General features: G+C 40.4%; 1 protein-coding gene across 2 annotated transcripts; it reads right to left on the bottom strand.

The window, feature by feature from the left end:
- Nucleotides 1-8585: 8585 nt before the first annotated feature.
- Ccr2 (C-C motif chemokine receptor 2) lies at nt 8586-16279 on the bottom strand. Of its 2 annotated transcripts, XM_028781785.1 has the most exons (3): nt 16086-16279; nt 13271-13366; nt 8586-12079 (listed from the first exon to the last, which is right to left on the bottom strand). In XM_028781785.1, the coding sequence occupies exon 3, from the start codon at nt 12064-12066 to the stop codon at nt 10948-10950; it is 1119 nt and encodes a 372-aa protein (XP_028637618.1). In that variant the 5' UTR covers nt 12067-12079; nt 13271-13366; nt 16086-16279; the 3' UTR covers nt 8586-10947. The 2 variants fall into 2 exon arrangements, with proteins under 2 accessions (XP_028637618.1, XP_028637619.1); XM_028781786.1 differs by lacking the exon at nt 13271-13366.
- Between the last annotated feature and the right edge of the window lie 1741 nt (nt 16280-18020).

Genomic DNA, 18020 nt, shown 5'->3' with positions numbered 1-18020 from the left:
AAGAGTCACTCAGACAGGACCTCCAGTGACCTTGGCAAGATACTTCACTTCTGAAATTCCATTGACAATCCTGTTCGAGATGTGCTAGCAAGTATGTAAAGGAACAAATGCTACCAGAGATCATGCAGTTTGAAAACTATGTCTTGGAACAGAGCCAGGACAAGATTACAGTCTGCAGAAAGAAGCCCAGCTAAGCAAGACATTACCCCCTGTTAAGTGCCTGGTCCAGAGGTGTGTTCCAGTCACCTCCTGGATAGGTTTTCCTCAAGTATGCACAAAGAAGTGAGGGACTATGGACCCATGGAGAAATCTTTACTAGCAAATAAATTTACATTTTATGTGTATCACAACCATAGCACGCTGTGCTGCAACTTGGATTTCATTCTCTGCTTCACTCACTGCTTTGACCATCCCAGTTTGCATGAATTTGTTCTTATATATGTTGTACTTAGACATCAACAAAGTAATGCTTATGGTTAATTTGTCCCTCTAGACTCAATGCCCATATGGAGTATCTCAAGGCATCTCTCCTTCTGGGACACCAGTAAGTCTTTGAGCAAGTTCTTTATCTCTAGTGATTGTATTAATGTTCCTCTCCTTGCTTTGATCTCATTGCCAACAATATCACTGAACCAATATTCAGAGCATTCTTGACCAATAGAGAGATGTCAATCTTTCCCTTTGAGTTCAAGGGAACTCAACATGAACATGAGGACACAGCAACTTCATTCTAAGTCCTTATCAATAGTAAACTGAGCTGTGTAAACAGCAAATGAATCTTAGAACACAAAGTATCTAGGACTTGGGAAAGAGCTCAGTGGGTAAACTGCTTACTGTGAAAGTATGAGGACCTAAGTTTGCATTCCCCAGCATTCAGATTTTTTTTTAAAGAAAAAAAATTAAGTGTAGTAGTGCCTGTCTATAACCCCAGTCTTGAGAGACAAAGCCAGGAGGATCCTAGGGGCCTACTAGCCAGTCTAATCAGTTAGTGAGTTTCTGGGTCTGAAAGATGCTGTCTCAAAAACTAAGGTGAAAAGTGATAGAGGAAGACAACTGATTTGAGCTCTGGCCTCCACATGTGCACATACAGGTGCACAAACCCACATACACATGCGTAGACCACATACAGACAAACGTCTAATTATAACATCAACTACACTTATTATACGAAGTGGAGGAAGACAAAAATAAGAAAAATAGTCACATTCTCATAATAAAAAACTAGTCCATTTTAATACATTTCAATACTTACCCTTTCCCATGAACCCTTTAAAACTGTTCTCACACACAAACCACTCTAGCATCTGGTGATTTTTTTGTAATGTTTCTTCAATATTTTAGCACAGTAATTTACTTGTGCTTTTAAATTCTTTATGGGATAGACATAATGGGACACATTTACTCACTGAGTATGAGGTCAGCCCACTATACATAGAGAGTTCCAGGCCAGTTAGGACTAAATAGCAAGAACTTGTATCAAAAAATTTTTATTATGAATATATTTCTTTAATTGCAGATTTAATTGAGGGTTTATATCTTATTTGTACAGCTTTTCCAGTTCAGATTTACATAGACATAAAACCACCATCAAGATCTGGTGATAAGGTATATGCCCTCCATACAGCCCAGAAAGGTACTGTCTATATTGCCTAAAAAGTAAGGCTCATTCGGACCTTAGATAGATCAGATGGTTTTTAACTTCATGAAGAGGGAATCCCAGATGCTTCCTTCCTCCTGCCTGGTGTCTTTCGCTCCACATCACATTAGCTGTGTTACAAAGCAGATAGGATCTTTTCTGTAATTTGCTAACAGGAACAATGCCATACTTGTTAGTATTCTGTCTACACTCCACCTCTACAGCTACCTGACAACACCCAGGTATGCTCTTCCCCACAGTTAACTGGCAACAACCAGGTAGGCCTGCCCACTATAAAAGGGGCTGCTTGCCCCCTCCTCTCTCTTGCTCCTCTTGCCCCCTTACTCCGGAACCTGCAGGTTGCCCTCTCCCCTCCTCCTTTCCCTTCCTCCTCTCTCCACGTGGTCATGGCCAGCCTCTACTCCTCTACCTCTCTGCTCTCTCTCTCTCCTCTCCCTCTTTCTCCATGCCCTGAATAAACTTCCCATCGTAGAACCGTCTAGTCTACTGTGGTCTGTTCCAAGCTACATGTGAAAATCTAACAATACTAACTGCCATTGTCGATGTTCTTTGATCATATCAAGGACGGAATCCTTAGTGCCCACAAGGCTACCTTTAGGGTAGCCAGAAACTCCTCACAGTCCTTAGGGAAATAAGAAAATTCTACTCACCACCTTTCAGTGTCACACATTATCCTCTATGTGCTTGAACAATGTCGCTTGGGTTCAATGACTCCCAATCTTTTTACCTCCTGCCTCACACTCCTGTCATGAGAACTGGAATTGGGAAGTATTATGACATTATCCTATTTCTGTCTTTGTCTTCTAGCTATTTGTAATGGAAAATATAACTCTTTCCCCAACTTATATACCACTTATATGCACCATGGAAAATAACAAACCATGTAAATACTCAGAGCATGTTTGCTGTATACATTCATTAGATCTGTCTGAATGAACATGCTATAAACTACTGAGCTGAGTTTAGAATTCTTCCCAATGTATTTGGAATCTTGATTTTAAAACTGTGCTAAGACATGGATCTAAAGCAATCTTGAGGATGGTAACAGGTTCTAAGTACCGACTACGGCTTACAACATGCCACTGTCACCTTGAGTGGCTGAGATCACACCTGCAGCTCTATGCATAACAGGATATTATGTAAGAATCTTCTGATGACTCTGGAACTGGCAACTATAACCTATGGCTCAGGGCTAGAGTGTTAAGTGCTTCAACATTATAGAGGAAACCACTGATGCTTGGGGTTAGACACCTCTCCTGGGCTTACTAAGAAGTGACAGAACTAGCCCTGTGCTGTCTCACCAACTCTTCCTAATACTGTATAAGTAGCTAATTAGGGGAGGACAAGATTGTCAGAGGCCAGCTCCAGTGTTCTTGTTCACTATTTTTTTAATTGGATATTTTATTTACTTACATTTCAATGTCATCCCCTTTCCCCATTTCCCCTCCCTAGAAACTCCCTATCCCATCCTCCTCCTCTGTTTTGCTTTTATGCCATTTTAATACATGCAAATATTAAGGTCAGTTCAAGGTTGAGGAACTAGCAATACAATAGATGCAAATAGTCAAGGAACAAGCATGACAATAAACACAAATAGTCAAAGAACAAGCAAGACAATAAACAAAATTCTATGAACACTCCTGTGATCACTGTTTCTAAAGGCTTATCAGAATGACAAAAATATCTGAACCTACTTTCCTGTCCTAGTCCAAAGTCATTTTCATGTCTGAAGCCTATACCTTGTTCTAGCCTAAGATTTAGATTCCTGCCTGAAATTACTTCTTTGTTCTAGCCTAAGATTTAGATTCTTGCCTGAAATTACTTTTTTGTTCTGACCTAATGTCAGATTCCTCCCTGAAGCCGTCTTCCTTTTCCCTGGACAATGTCATATTCCTGACAAGCAGCCCATTTCCTTTTTCTTGGCCCATGTCAGATTCTTGCCAAGCAGCCCCTAAAGCTCTCCATATCTCCCCCTTTTTTACTTCATAAACAAGATTGAGCTTGTCTTAGGTCATTCTGATAAAAATGTCTTCCTTACCCATCATGAAATATGCATTATCAAAAGCAATGCACTTCTGTCTTAGGTTGGTAAGGCTCTGTGCAGAATCTTACTCATCCTTGGCTTGCCAGCCTGTTAATTTAATAATTCTGTCTGGAGGTCCATTTTCCGTTTCAAGCAGTATACTTTGGCTGCCAACACATTGATGTTGTTAAAGATAAGCTTTAACATGATGAGCAGGAATAAAAGTATTCCCAGGACAAAAAGGGCTAGCATGATCAAGCTATATATGCCATTCTTGAAGCTTGACAAAGATAGAAATATTTACCTCAGGCCATGAGTAATCAGAAGTATCTGCCACATCAATGCTCAGCAGAGCAGCATTCTTGTTCACTCTTAAAGAATGCTGTGGGGAAAGAGTATCAGCGGGAGTAAGACTTTGTCTTGAGAGACATTAGGGTTACTTTTTAATATTAAAACATGTACCTGTCTTAAATCTAAGTTACTTACTCTGAAGAGGTAACTGGACTGCCTGTCTTTCCTCTGAGGCCATAAACTCCAGAGTCTATGTTTAGCACTTGATTGCCGGGGAAGGGTGGGGTACTAAGTAAAGTAGCCTTTGCTCTTATCTGCTCAGGAACTTCAGGGTTCAAACTAAGAGTGAAATGGAGGGACCCATGGCTCCAGATGTTTATGTAGTGGAGGATGGCCTTGTCAGGCATTGGTGGGAGAGGAGGTTCTTGGTCCTGTGAAGGCTGGATGTCTCAGTGTAGGGGAATTTGAAAGCAGGGAGGTGGGAGTTGGTAAATGGGTGGGGGAACACCCTCACAGAAGCAACAGGAGGGAGGACAGGATAAAGGGTTTATGGGGGGGGTGGGAAAAGGGAATAACATCTGAAAAGTAAATAAATAAAATATCCAATAACAAAAAAAAGTCACAGGAAGAAAAAGAGGACTCTTTGAAAAGTGATTTAAATCTTTATTTTTAAGTTTTTCTCCAAAAACTTTCTCTTCTCCAAAAATTCTCTCTAAAAATTCTCCAAAAATTCTCTCTTAATTTCTAAGCTCCCTTTTAATGTCTAAGTTATTCTACTCTGCAGTTCTGATGTAATAATGCCATGCAATGTTCCTTCATTTTTATACTTTTTCTAATGGAATAGATCACATTTTTTTCCCTAGGCATCCTTTTTTTAAATTATTTTTACAAACATTCACTAAAAGCTCAAACATAAATTTAACTCATAAATTAAATAAGAAGCTTACAACAGAGAATGTTTACATATGTTCCCACTAAGGCTAGTTATTGATTATTTGTCATTAGCTCTACAGGTTCATAGAGAGTTAAAGACCATAACTAAGTTATCATTGAAGTTTTGTATAGATAAACCCAGTCAATATTTTATCTTCTGTCCTTACACCTACAATAAATCTTTTTTATGATGTTTGGTTGTTTTATGGTCTCTTGGAATGTGTTGTAAGTTGTAAATGCCTTCTTTATATCTCAGAAGCAATTAATGCATGACACTTGAAGACTGGCAGAGTTCTTCTTGCAGTTTTTATATCAGAGATGGCTTTAATAGCACTCCTGTTATAAAGGGCTCAATAATTACTGGTATACTTTCAGAAATATTTATAGAATCATAATTAAGATTTAAGAAATAATCTATTTGTCTATATAGCATCTCTAGACAGTACATTTTGATTGATCTTCAGAAATCTGCTCAAAAGGGTGGGATAATACCTAGTAATTGTTATATATATAATAACAGGAAAATCATATTAATAGTAGGAATCTATTCTAAAATGTATTCCCCTTGGCCTCATCCACCATAGTTTTACAGTCTACCGTGAACCATCTCAGGAAAATCACCTGCTAGTTTTTAGCTTCTCCTAGATGGCTCCGGGCAGTCCCTCCCTTCAGATGTAGGTAGAAAACTAGAAATAGGTGCTTATAATAGGGAAGTGTTGCATTTCTTATACCACAGTCCTTCATAGGGTAGTCATCCAGTTGAACAGGGGACTAAGGGATGGAATTGGAGGTGGAAGATAGATGCTGGGTCTATAAATGAAGAATCAAAGGTATCTCAATACTGCATGTTCACTAAGTTGCACAGTCATCAAAGGAGGCAGCAAGTCTACAGTTGTATTGAGGAGCCCACTAATATGTAATATTATCAACCAAGCAAAGATGAGTTGAAAGAAGCCCAGTTGAAGAAAATCTTGCATATCTAATAAGTAGTCATGATATTCATCACTAGCTTTGAGTTCTCTGAAGGAAGAACAAATTAGTGTTGATCTTTCCAGGCACCTTTGTCAACATAAAAGGGCCTGTGGCAGGGACTAGCTATGTAAACACATGTGTCCCTTCTCCTGGCCATATCCTCTTACTTCATGGCTAACCTATGCCAGGAAAGGAGAAGCACAGGAGGTCATCTCAAGGTAGACCACAAACCAGGGTTAAGGATAGGGGTGGAGTTGAGACAGAAAACATTTGTTTTAGGCACAGTCTTTCAGAATCCAATTGACTCTAAGGACCAATTAAACTTTATTCAAGAGAAAAAAATATTTCATATTGCAAATAGATTACATTAAAATGTTTAATAGTCATTGTCAATGAACCAAAAATTACTCAGCTGAGGTGGACCAAACTTTATGCTGAGGCCAACAGGGATACAGGTCTTGATTTATATAAATACACACACACACTCACACACACACACACACACACACACACTCACAAACATACTACATACCTCACCATACCAGAACCTTCTCAATGTTACATATAATATGTCTGGTGGTTTGAATAGGAATGGCTTCTCATAGATTTGAATGCTTGGTCACCAGGGAGTGTCACTATTTGAAAGTATTAGGGATTGTGGCCTTGTTGGAGTAGGTGTGGCCTTTTTAAAGGAAATGTGCCATTATGGGTGGGCTTTGAAGTTTCAGGGGCCAAGCAAGGCCCAATGTCTTTCTCTTCCTGCTGACTGTGGATCTAGACATAGAACGCTCAGCTACTTCTTCAGCACTATGTCTTCATGCTGCCATGCTCCCCACTATGATCTTAATGGACTAAACCTCTAAAACTATAAGCAAATCCCAATTAAATGCTTTCCTTTAAAAGAATTGTCATGGTTACGGTGTTGAAGAACTGAAGAGCATGTTGGCATCAGACATGAATACACAGAGTTTGGGGTTTGCCCTGCTGAGTTTTGGTCTTACTTTTGTCCAGCATTTCCTCACTGTGCTCTCTTTCCTCCCTTTTGGAATGGCAATGTATATTCTGTACTATTGCATGTTGGCACTATGTGATCTTCTCTTTTATTTCAATTTTACAGGAGTTACAGTTAAGAGATTTCCTTGAGTCTCAGAAGACTTTGAACTTTAGACTTTTAAACAGTGTTAAGACTCTGATAGCCTATGGAGACTTTTGAAGTTGAACTGAATGCATTTTTGAATTATAGTGTGGTGACAGGTTTATGGGAGCCAGGGAGCAGATTTTGGTAATTTGAACGAAAATGGCTCCCCGTAAGCTCATAGATTTGACTGTGTAGTTTTCAGAGAGTAGCACTATTTGAAAGTATTAGGTGATGTGGCTTTGTTGGGGGGAAATGTGTCACTAGAGATGGTCTTTGAGGTTTTAAGGACGCAAGCCAGGCCCATTGTCTTGCTCTCTCTGCTGCCTATGGATTTGGATATACATCTTTCAGCTACTTCTTCAGCATTATGTATGCATGCTGCCATGCTCCCTGCCACTATGACAATAGTCTCAGCCTCTGAAACAATAAGCAAGCCCCAATTAAGTACTTTCCTTTACAAGAGTTGCTATGGTCATAGTATCTCTTCACAGCAATAGAACAAGGACAAAGACAGTATATCAAGTGTTCATATCTTCTAACAAATCATAACCTCTTGTGGTCACTCCCTAAACCTATGCCCATTCTTTTCCACTATATCCCTGAGCTGCCTTGCAGAATCACTCATAGCCCAGACTCCTTATCTCCTTAGAGATACCTGGGTAGTCATCCTTGCTGGATAATCTCATTTGAAATAATTTCATTTGTTAGAGAAGTCTAAATAGTGAGTAAAAGCAGGAAAAGGACAGGTTTTAATGGAGTCCTTACAGGTAGTTGCAGGGCCCTCTGCACATGCCCAGCCTCTCCTTTGACGGGACAGTCAAAAGGCCATTTTTTCCAATTATTTCCATTTTCTTCCACCTGTCCACTCAAAGCTTCTCCCCAGATGACTTTAGAGCTCACCTCTGGAAACACACAGCAGGTAACTCCTACAAGACAGTTTATTCTGTGGCAAGAAAATCCTACTATAGATGTTTATATTGTGATGCATGGCCATCATTGAGTTAATCCCCAACCTCTGGGTTTTCAAAAAAAGTTTATGTGTTCATATCTGAGCCCTCTGTACCCACTGTCTGTCTACAGGGACCTGGGCTGTAAGGTCTAAACGACATGAAGATCATGGCAGTGACACCCATTTTCATCTTACCCACCACAGTCTGCATGCACAGTAGAAAAACATTATTTTAATAAACACTCTGTCCCATGTATATTTGTCAGCATTGTATTTAACAAATAACCCCCTGACCCAGTGGCTTATCATAGTGGTCATGGATTTCTTGCTCCTCTTCTCCGTGGCTGTGGTCCTGGCTTCAATCCTCAGATCTGCTTACTCACCAAGATATAGGGCTACATTTTACTGAAAAGAGGCTCAGCTCAGCCCTGCTGGAGCTATAATTAGAAGAAATTGATGCCACTTTTGTTTGTCTTCTAGAATACTAGCTATAGAAGTATGTATAGCCTGGAAGGCAAGCTGTACGTCATATTTCTCTATCAAGTACCAGGTATATACAATTGTAAAGTAGTTCAGGGAAAGAGTTGTATAGTTCTGAACAAAACAGTCAACCACACTGATATGACAAAGCATATACTCGTTTCTTTTTAATATTTCTAGCAATATAGACAGAGCATTGATTTATTTTCTAAATCATAGGTTTACAGATACTTGCGTCTTATTATCATTAAAATAAAACTATTAGGCTATCTGAAGGTGACATTCTCATATCCTACTTCTTTCAGAAATTTCTTCTCGTCATGTGGTAGTAAAACCAGACCACAATGACTTTCAGCTCTTAAGTTGTCTGTTCCTTTGTTTCTTGCTTCTGTTAGATAAGAAATGCATTAGTGGACAGGGAAGAACATTTTTGGCTCAAATCAGGGGAGACATTTCTCTTATGAAAAGGAGTTTCTCTAACTTCTCTCCTTTTTATATTTACTTTTAAATCTTTGATAAGAAGTTAATTTGACTTAGGAGTTCCCATTCACTCTAAGGACAATCTGTCACCAAGCTCACATTTAGGACAAAAGATCCAAAGGAATTTGAGGAAATTCCTCAAATTTGAGGAATTTGAGGAAATTCCTCAAATTTGAGGAATTTGAGGAGCAAGTACAGCACTTGCATGTACACATGACAGCTATGTAGCATATGCTGGGATCCAGATGGCTGAGGGTCTAAATCACCATGGTTGGGTAAGCCCACAGACCCCAATACCCAAGTCCTTGTCAATTCTGAGCTGTCTATTTTAGTTCATATGCTCAAAGCCAGAATTTTTTCTATAACTAATGAACTATTTTCAGGCTTGGCAAGGTAAGAACTCTTACAGAGGTATTTCCTCACATTTAGAAGTTAAAGTTATAAGTCTTGATTTTATTTTTTTCTAATTTCAAGTTTTAAATATTTGAATTATGTTTATATCCCAAAATAAGGCTTTGGAAGATAGTCTGTGACACATGTCTTCCCACTCCATCTATAATCATTTTTTTATCCAGGCTTATTTTGCCTGGTAATTAAGATATGTTCCCAAGAATTATTTTCAAAGCAAGGGTTTCTGTCCCTGTTTCATCCAGTCCTGTTTTACCCACAAAACATAATGGTGCTTTATTTCCTCTCCTAGGACTATCCAGGCTTTCACGTTTGGCTATTCCATATACACCTTTCCCAGGTGGAGATAAAGGTTATGTGCAAAGGTAGTGGGGAGACAGAAAATAGCAGCGATAATATAAAAGCAGCTTATATCCAGACAGAAACCTTCCCTTGGTGCTGAGGCAACCATTTTGCTTATGACTCTATGTGGTTCTAAACACACCACTTCTATTGTCCACATATTCCTGCCTTTTTGCTGCAGCCCTTTACGCCTGATGGAGGAATTGACTTTTCTCCTCATTCATGGCCATTCACTACCTCCAGCCTTCTGATCTGCTTGGAAAGATCAAACAAGAGTCCTTATTATCTTTAGGCTAATCACTAATGATGCATACTTTATAAAAAATAATTTTGTAAATATCCTGCAAAGAGCTGTGGCTTGAGAAACATACAAACAGTGGAGCGTGGTATTGAAAGGATTTCCCATGCTGTCATAGATAAAAATAACAAAGCAGAAATGTGTTGTGCAATTATGTATAAAACAACCATGGGATTCAAATGAAGTTCCCAACAAGCTATTACAGCTTCCAGATTTCCCACAACCCCATAAAGCCTTCAAAATTAAACACAGGTGGGAGAAGGAACCAAAGACCAGGACATTTCTTCCCAAATGAGAAAGAAATGAGAGGTCCCTGCTCACACTCATTTCCATCTTCACCCAGGATCAACCGTGCATATCTCCTGCCCCTTCTGACTCAGTCCTGATAGCCTCACACCCTCCTTCCTATACATTCCATGTCTTTCTTGTTAGAAATAAGGGAAAACATGGTAAAGATTGGTAAAATAGTATTGCCACAAGGCAATGAGGCTCTTGATAGGGGCAGAGTTCACTAGAAAGCTGAAGAATCTACCAATGATTATTCTAAAATATTTCCTGAACATGTATTATATATACAAGAAAAGCTATATAATCAGTTGCGGCATAATCCTAAGGTTCTGGACACCTAATTTATAGGTCTCTATTGTTCAATATATCTATGAGCTATGAGCAGTGGTTCACAACCTTCCTAATCCTGTGACCCTTTAATGTAGTTCCTCATGTTGTGGTGATCACCAACAATAAAATTATTTTTGTTGCTACATCATAGTTATAATTTTGCTACAGTTATGAGTTATAATGTAAATATCTATGTATTTTTGATAGTTTTAAGTGAACTCTGTGAAAGGGTCATTTGACCCACACACAGGGATCATGACCCAAAAGTAAGAATCACTGTCTTTAAGGCTTGTTACTATATACAAACTGCTCCCTCCTTCTCTGCTTATAAAAAAAGAAAGGCAAACTACCAGTTACTTTACAACCCAACTGAGACTTCTTGCTCCCCAGTGGATGGAGTGAATGTTGAGCTCACTCGATCTGCTGTCTCCCTATAGAAAACTGGGCACTGTTTGCAGAGACGTTTGGCAATGTGCTTTCTGAAAAATACGGAGAGATACCTTCGGAACTTCTCCCCAACAAAGGCATAAATGACAGGATTAATGCAGCAGTGTGTCATCCCAAGAGTCTCTGTCACCTGCATGGCCTGGTCTAGTCTATTAGAACTACTGCAGTTATTCAGTCCAAAGAATTCCTGGAAGGTGATCAGGAGGAGGACAATGTTGTATGGAGCCCAGAAGAGAAAGTAGACAACCATGATGGCAAAGATGAGCCTCACAGCCCTGTGCCTCTTCTTCTCATTCCTACAGCGAAACAGGGTGTGGAGGATTCCTGAGTAGCAGATGACCATGACCAGTAGGGGCAGGATCAGGCTCAAGACATTTCTCATAATTGTTTGGAAACTCTTCCATGGTTGTGGAAAATAAGGGCCACAGGTGTGATGATTATCTTCTAGTTTGGATTTAGTAAATACGACTCCTGGGAGAGAGGCAAACACAGCTACCACCCAAGTGACTACACTTGTTATCACCCCAAAGGTAACTGTCCTAGCTTTTAAAGCAAACACGGCATGGACAATAGCCAAGTACCTATCAATCGTCAGGAGGATAATGAAGAAGATTCCACCAAAATAACCAATGTGATAGAACCCCGTGAGTACTTTACACACGATGTTCCCAAAGACCCAATCATTTGCAGCATAGTGAGCCCAGAACGGGAGCGTGAGGAGGAAGAGCAGGTCAGTGATGGCCAGGTTGAACAGGTAGATATCAGTCATGCTCTTCAGCTTTTTACAGCTTATCAGAATTATAATGACCAACATGTTGCCCACAAAACCAAAGATGAATACCAGGGAGTAGAGTGGGGGCAGGATCCAGGCTCCAATTTGCTTCACACTGGTTTTGTGACAAGGCTCACCGTCTTCATAGTCATACGGTGTGGTAGCCCCTTCAAGCTCTTGAATACTTCTTATAAATAGAGAATGAGATGTTGATAGTACGCCATGGATCAACTGAGGTAACATATTACTGCCTTCCATTTCCCTTTTGATCCTGTCGAAAGAGAACAAAATGATTACTTATAAACACACACATCAAATTCCTTAATCCAAATAGCCCCATTTAAGCAGCATCCCTGCCCTTGGTTTCTCCTTTAGAGTCATCTCCTTGATACTGTGTGTACATCACTTTTCTTTTATTCCTAACAGCAGTCACAGCTTGTCAACTCTGCAACCATTTCCTTAACATCCTAGGTATTCTCTGGTGAGCATGTTCCTCAGTGTAAGGCTACAACAAGGGCATGTCTTCATCTACTACTTCTCTGCATGTGGTGACCAGGTTTATGACCAGGTTTATAACCAATTAGATGTAATTAGAGTCTGCTAGGAGGTTTCTAGGGAGTTTCTTCCACAACAAAAGAGATACAGAAGAGACACTGCCGGCCCCTTCTCTTTCAACTTGTGTTGCATAGGCTTAGTGCTTGGGACTACAAAGACCTAGACAAGCCATGCAGAGGGCTCACGTTCTGACTTCTTATTTCAGAAAGAAAATAAACCGTCATAAATTGTATCATCTATTCCTTGTAGCCAAAAGCATTCTAAAAACCCTCTCAAGTTCTGTCTCCACCTTCCTCTCACACTTCTTTTGATAAGGTTTCAATAATTCAATGTCAAATGCCTTAGCTTCATTCCAAATTCTTTTCATTGAGCATGAATTTCCCCTATTCAAAACTCTTTTTAAGGGACTGGAGATGGCTCAGTGGTCAAAGGCACTTACTGTTCTTGCAGAGAACCCAAGTTGATTTCCTACACCCACAGCAGGGAGCTCCTAACCACCTTAATTCCGGTTTTAGGAGATCTATCACTTTTGGGGCTTTAGGGCACCTACACACACTTAAGTCACATAAACTGTAGTAGGCATAGATACTTACACAAAATAAATTAACAGATAACTCTTTAAAACTTTGTTTTTAGCTTCTAGAAAGACACACCTACGTGGCTGCTTATTATTTCTGTGACACCTCCCTGCACATGTCATAAAACCTCCAGGCAGTGTACTAAGATGAGGTCTTCATCTTAGTTATTATCATACACTACGTTTTGTAAGAAGAAAACTCTGGTATTATTCCAAATCATTCCTCTTCAGAAAACTAAAGGTTGTTTGTCAGAACCAATGAGGTTAGCTTCAAACCCTGCCTCCAAATTAGATGACTAGAGAGATGACTCAGCAGTTAAGAGTACCTACTGGTTTTCAGATGATTCAAGTTCACTTCCTAGGACCTGTGGTGAATCCAATGCCTTCTTCTGGTCTTTGCAGACAGCTGAACTTGCATTGCATTTACTAATACAGACACATACATATAAAATAAATAAAATAATAATAATAACAATAATAATAATAATAAACATCTCAAAAATAAAAAATTCCTGCCTTGAGTGTCAATACTAACCAACCCAAGCTCCCAGGGCCTAAACTGCCAGCCTGAGAACACACATGGAGAGACCCATGGTTCCAGCTGTATATGTAAGGGAGAATGGCCTTGTCTGGCATAGGTGGGAGAGGAGATCCTTGGTCCCATGAAGTCTGGATGCCCCAATGTGGGGGAATTTGAGGGCAGGGAGATGGGAGTGGGTGGGTGTGGGAAAAAAACATGTGTGGGGCGGCTCAGGCCCATGCAGCAGCAACCCGCAAGGGCAGGCAGCAGCGGAGTCCCGGGGGCTTTCCTGCGGGCGGGTTTCCACATACTCGAGAAGGTCTAGGGTTCCAGAGGCTGGAACCTTGGCGGCAGGAGGCCCAGAAGACATGTGGAGTCCAAGAGATGAAAGTTTTATTGTCCATGATGGTAGTTGGATCTGGTTGTGAATGCCTACCCCCAGAGCCAGGGGAGAGCTAGCTTAAATAGGGGAGTGGAAAAGAGGAGGGACTAGGGAGGAATAATTTAATTATCTATGCCCTCCAGCCTTTAGATAACTCATTAATATGTAAATCTCTTGAGTCAGAGGCCTGTTAGTCACACTCTCTACCTGTGTCTTATGTTACTGCGTCTTTCTTACATTACTGTGTCTTACGATACAGGTTAAGTGGAGATGAGACTGCGTGTCAGGGCTCTGGGTTCTGGGGGCATGGCCGGACACCTGCAGTCTCAGAGTTCCAGGCCCATGCCAACCAGAGAACCAAGATACCCTTCTACAGCCCGACAGATGGGTGGGTGGGTGGGTGGGGGCACATCCTCATAGAAGCAGGAGGAGGATAAAATAGGGGATTTTGTGGGTGGGTGGGAAAAGGGAATAATATCTGAAATGTAAATAAATAAAATGTCCAATATACATAAATAAAAATACTACTTTCCAAAACAAAAAAGTCCAATATATGTATCTCACAACTCCTGCCTCTAACGTGAAAGCTGAGTAATTTACAGTCAAGCATCTGTTTTCCTGTATAGAAATGCACTAAGTAGCTGTGAGGTCCACCAGAGGTGAGGGCTTAGCATTGCTACAGATATATGTTCTGTATTAGAACTGTATAATAAGAATAATAAGAATTCTACCCCTATACTCTTTCCAGACTCATCCTCTCTGCCCTCTATGGGCTGCTAGTTTCTTGTCTCACCTGCTACTCACTTCGTATTGATCTCTCCTTCCCTCATAGCTCATCCGCCTCATTCTGTCTGCCCTAACAGTCAGCACTGCATACTCACTCCTCAGCCTGAAACCCCCCAATGGCCACATGACTTGGATGTGGTGGGACTTCATAGTGGTTGATCTGCTCTCACATTCCCAGTCCTGTGCACACCCACAACCGTCTTCTCTCCATTTCCTCCAAACTCACCACTTCCTTTATGCCTCAGTGATTTACTCTCTTCTTGTCCCTTGGCCTAAAATGGCCCCTATTCATTCTACCTCTTACTTAAAGTCCCCTTCTCTCGTGAAGCCCGATCTGCACCTCTGACAAACCCTTCTGCTCTTGTGAAATCTAAGTAACCTCTTATCATGGCATCTTTTACATACCGTGCACTCCTCTGAGGTTAAGCAATGTTTTTAATCTCTGACTCTTATAATTTCATCTGGCTAAAAGAGTAACCAGTAAATGCTCACTCAAAGAGTGCACAGATGTCTATAATAATTACAAGATCATAAAATGTAACGTCACTAGTCTTTGACTGCTTTTTCCTGATAGTGACTATGAATTTGTTTTCATCCACCTATATAGCACAGCACTTCTTCCATCCCTTAAGGGATAGCCAGATGAAGCTTGCATTTCACATCACTGAGCCGTATCACTAGACTGCAGAAACTAAATGAGATCTTTGATGAAAATCAAGAAGAAAAATGCATGTGCCTGAAGAATTACACTGCACTAAAGTTCTAGTCTGTTCTGAAGTTCCAGCTGTTATGGAAAATACTAGGCAAATGCTAGTTCATCTAACCCTATGGCACATAGCCAGCACTTAGCTACTACTGTACCAAGCAGTGTGGAAAGTACTGGCCTATGTGTCACTTTGGTCATTAAGACATAGCTAGCACCCAGGACTGTGGGGAAGCTGCCTCCCGAAAGAAAGAAAAAGAGATGATGGGAGGAAAGAAGGAGGGAGGAGAGAGAGAGAGAGAGAGAGAGAGAGAGAGAGAGAGAGAGAGAGAATCTTTTCGGCCTGTGTGGCTTTCATGAGGAGAGACAAAAGACAATTTAGAAGGCATAGATGGACTAGAGGTAAAAAACTTCATGGTATAAACTTCCAGAAATGTAAGCCCTCTGCATGTTAAGAGAGACAAAGTAAGCCTGTGGGTGTGTAGAAGCTGATTAGGTAGAGTGCCTTTCCTTCCTTCCTTGTCCCCTTTTATCACCTGATCCCAAAAGAATGGTCCCACCCAGCAACACCCTCATCTCTGCACTGCCACTAGGGTCTTTCTAATGTTTCTTGGTGCATGTCACACTCTCTTCTTTCCCCAAATCTTGATCATTGCCTCCAGGTGCACAGGCTGTACAATACCTCAGGCTGTCTCCCCAGGGCCCTGCACCTCAAGCTTGGAAATGCATAAAGTCATGGAAAAAAATCACTCACCAGGTACGGCTTCTTTATGATGGCACTGGTATCTCAGGCTCCTCAGTAACAGATCTGGAGGTACAAACTTGGTATGCAGAAGTAGGAAATAAAGTTTCCTGCAGAAAGAGAAGGCGGAGATAAAAGAGTGATGGTAAAGATTTGAAAAAAAAAAAAAACTAAAGATCTACAGTTCTTCTTTTCCAGCCAGGAGTGTTGTATGCTGGGCTGAGGTCTCTATAGGATTAATTTTGAAATCTTGCTTATGCAATTCTGAGTGTGAGCTAGCCACGCCCTATCCCCCTGCTTCAGTATATTTCAGCTCAGGGCTTCTTTGTCTTATAGGTTTATCATAGCTTTTCCACTCTCTGTTCTCTTCTCTGGGTTAATTGGCGTAACTCAAGTGCAATAGAACCTATCACTCCCAGAGAATAAATGCTAATGAGGCCATTGGTCATAATGAATACAATTCAGAAAGGTTTCACTGAGACATCTGTGTTGCTTTCAAAGTGCTGTGAATTGAAATCTGGTAGAAATCTCACTTAAATGAAGTTTTCTAGTGAAGGGGAATGCTTAGTGATCTTTTGTGTTAAAAACAGTTTTAGCAGGGAGAGCTCTGTTATTATGGTGATGATGATAAACAGAGCCTGAAAGAGGCTTTTTTAAAAAACAAAATTTGCATTATAAAGCACCTACTTAGGAATGTTCTGAATTTTCTGCAAACCTGGACAGAGTTATCTGAGCTGGCCTCTGGAATTCTGCAGAAACCACAGACCTGGCAGTCAGGGTCTTCTATGCTTTGATTTCCCCCAGTGTCAAACATGAATCATAAGAGCTCTTGGAGCCTTGGATGGGTAAATGAATAAAAACAGCTTATGAATGAACTGGTGTGAGGTAAACATTCAGAAGTGTCAACAAAAAGCACCAAAGCCTTATTGAGAGCAGTAGACAGAAGGGTGCAGCCACTGTGGGAGACAACAGCAGCAGGGCAGTCCTCTCCAGATTTCAGCAAGTTAGCAACAAAATTAGGTTTTGTAAAGCAAAAAGGTCTCCAGTTTTTCTCAGAAAACTTGTGTTTCTGGTTCTAGAACAGATCCACTTCCATGATCGAGACCCCTGGTTAGAACCACTTTTCACTCTCCATTTTCACACTCTGTAGATCACTGATTCTAGCCATGGCATTTTGAAGACAAAGAGAAACATTGTATTGGGTAGATTAAAAAAAATGATCTGGCTCTAGAGCCCCTGTGTTTTGCAGGAGATCCACTTACCCCAGAGCATGTCTCTGCCATATTTGTTGGTATATTGTTGGTGGTTGGTGAGAAGCTATAAATGCAGAAAGCTCTCTGCCCTCCCTCTTGCCTAAAAGCAGAACACACATTTTTCGAAGCCAAAATGTGTCCTCCCACCTTAAAGAGAAATGGCTAACCACAAAGGACACCTTGAGATCATTATCAACCTAGAACTTATACCAGAAGAATCAGCACTCTCAAATTTTATAAACTAGTCTTTTGCTGCCGTTTTTCAACTGTCTCACAATTTACCACTCAGAGATGTAAATTCCTTTTTCTTTTGTCTTGCCACTTTTTTGAATGGTTACTCTTCTTTGTTGAAGATTCTATACAAGTTAGAACACAAAGCCACATGTTTGAGAAATATACACTCTTCCCAAATATTAAATATACTTCATTTTCTCCCCCGTTAATTTGTCATTTGATACACAAATCTATTTCTACTAAAAAATCTCCAGGGTTTAGGAAATTTTGTTTTCTTCCTTATAACTTGAAGAGTCAAAAACAAAATAAAACCATCCCCTAAGTGCTATCATTGAGAGCTAAAAATCAGTTGCTAGGTTTTAACAAAACAGGACATAAGACAGACCTAAACTGCCTACTCCTACTCTCTGATCCCCTGTCTGCCTCTAGAGATTAGGCCTTACAAGGCAAAAGTGTAGTA

The sequence above is a fragment of the Grammomys surdaster genome, unplaced genomic scaffold (assembly GCF_004785775.1).
Source record: "Grammomys surdaster isolate TR1022 unplaced genomic scaffold, NIH_TR_1.0 546, whole genome shotgun sequence".
NCBI lineage: Eukaryota > Metazoa > Chordata > Mammalia > Rodentia > Muridae > Grammomys > Grammomys surdaster.
Note: the sequence above shows the minus strand (reverse complement) of the source record. Positions and strands in the feature narration are given on the sequence as shown.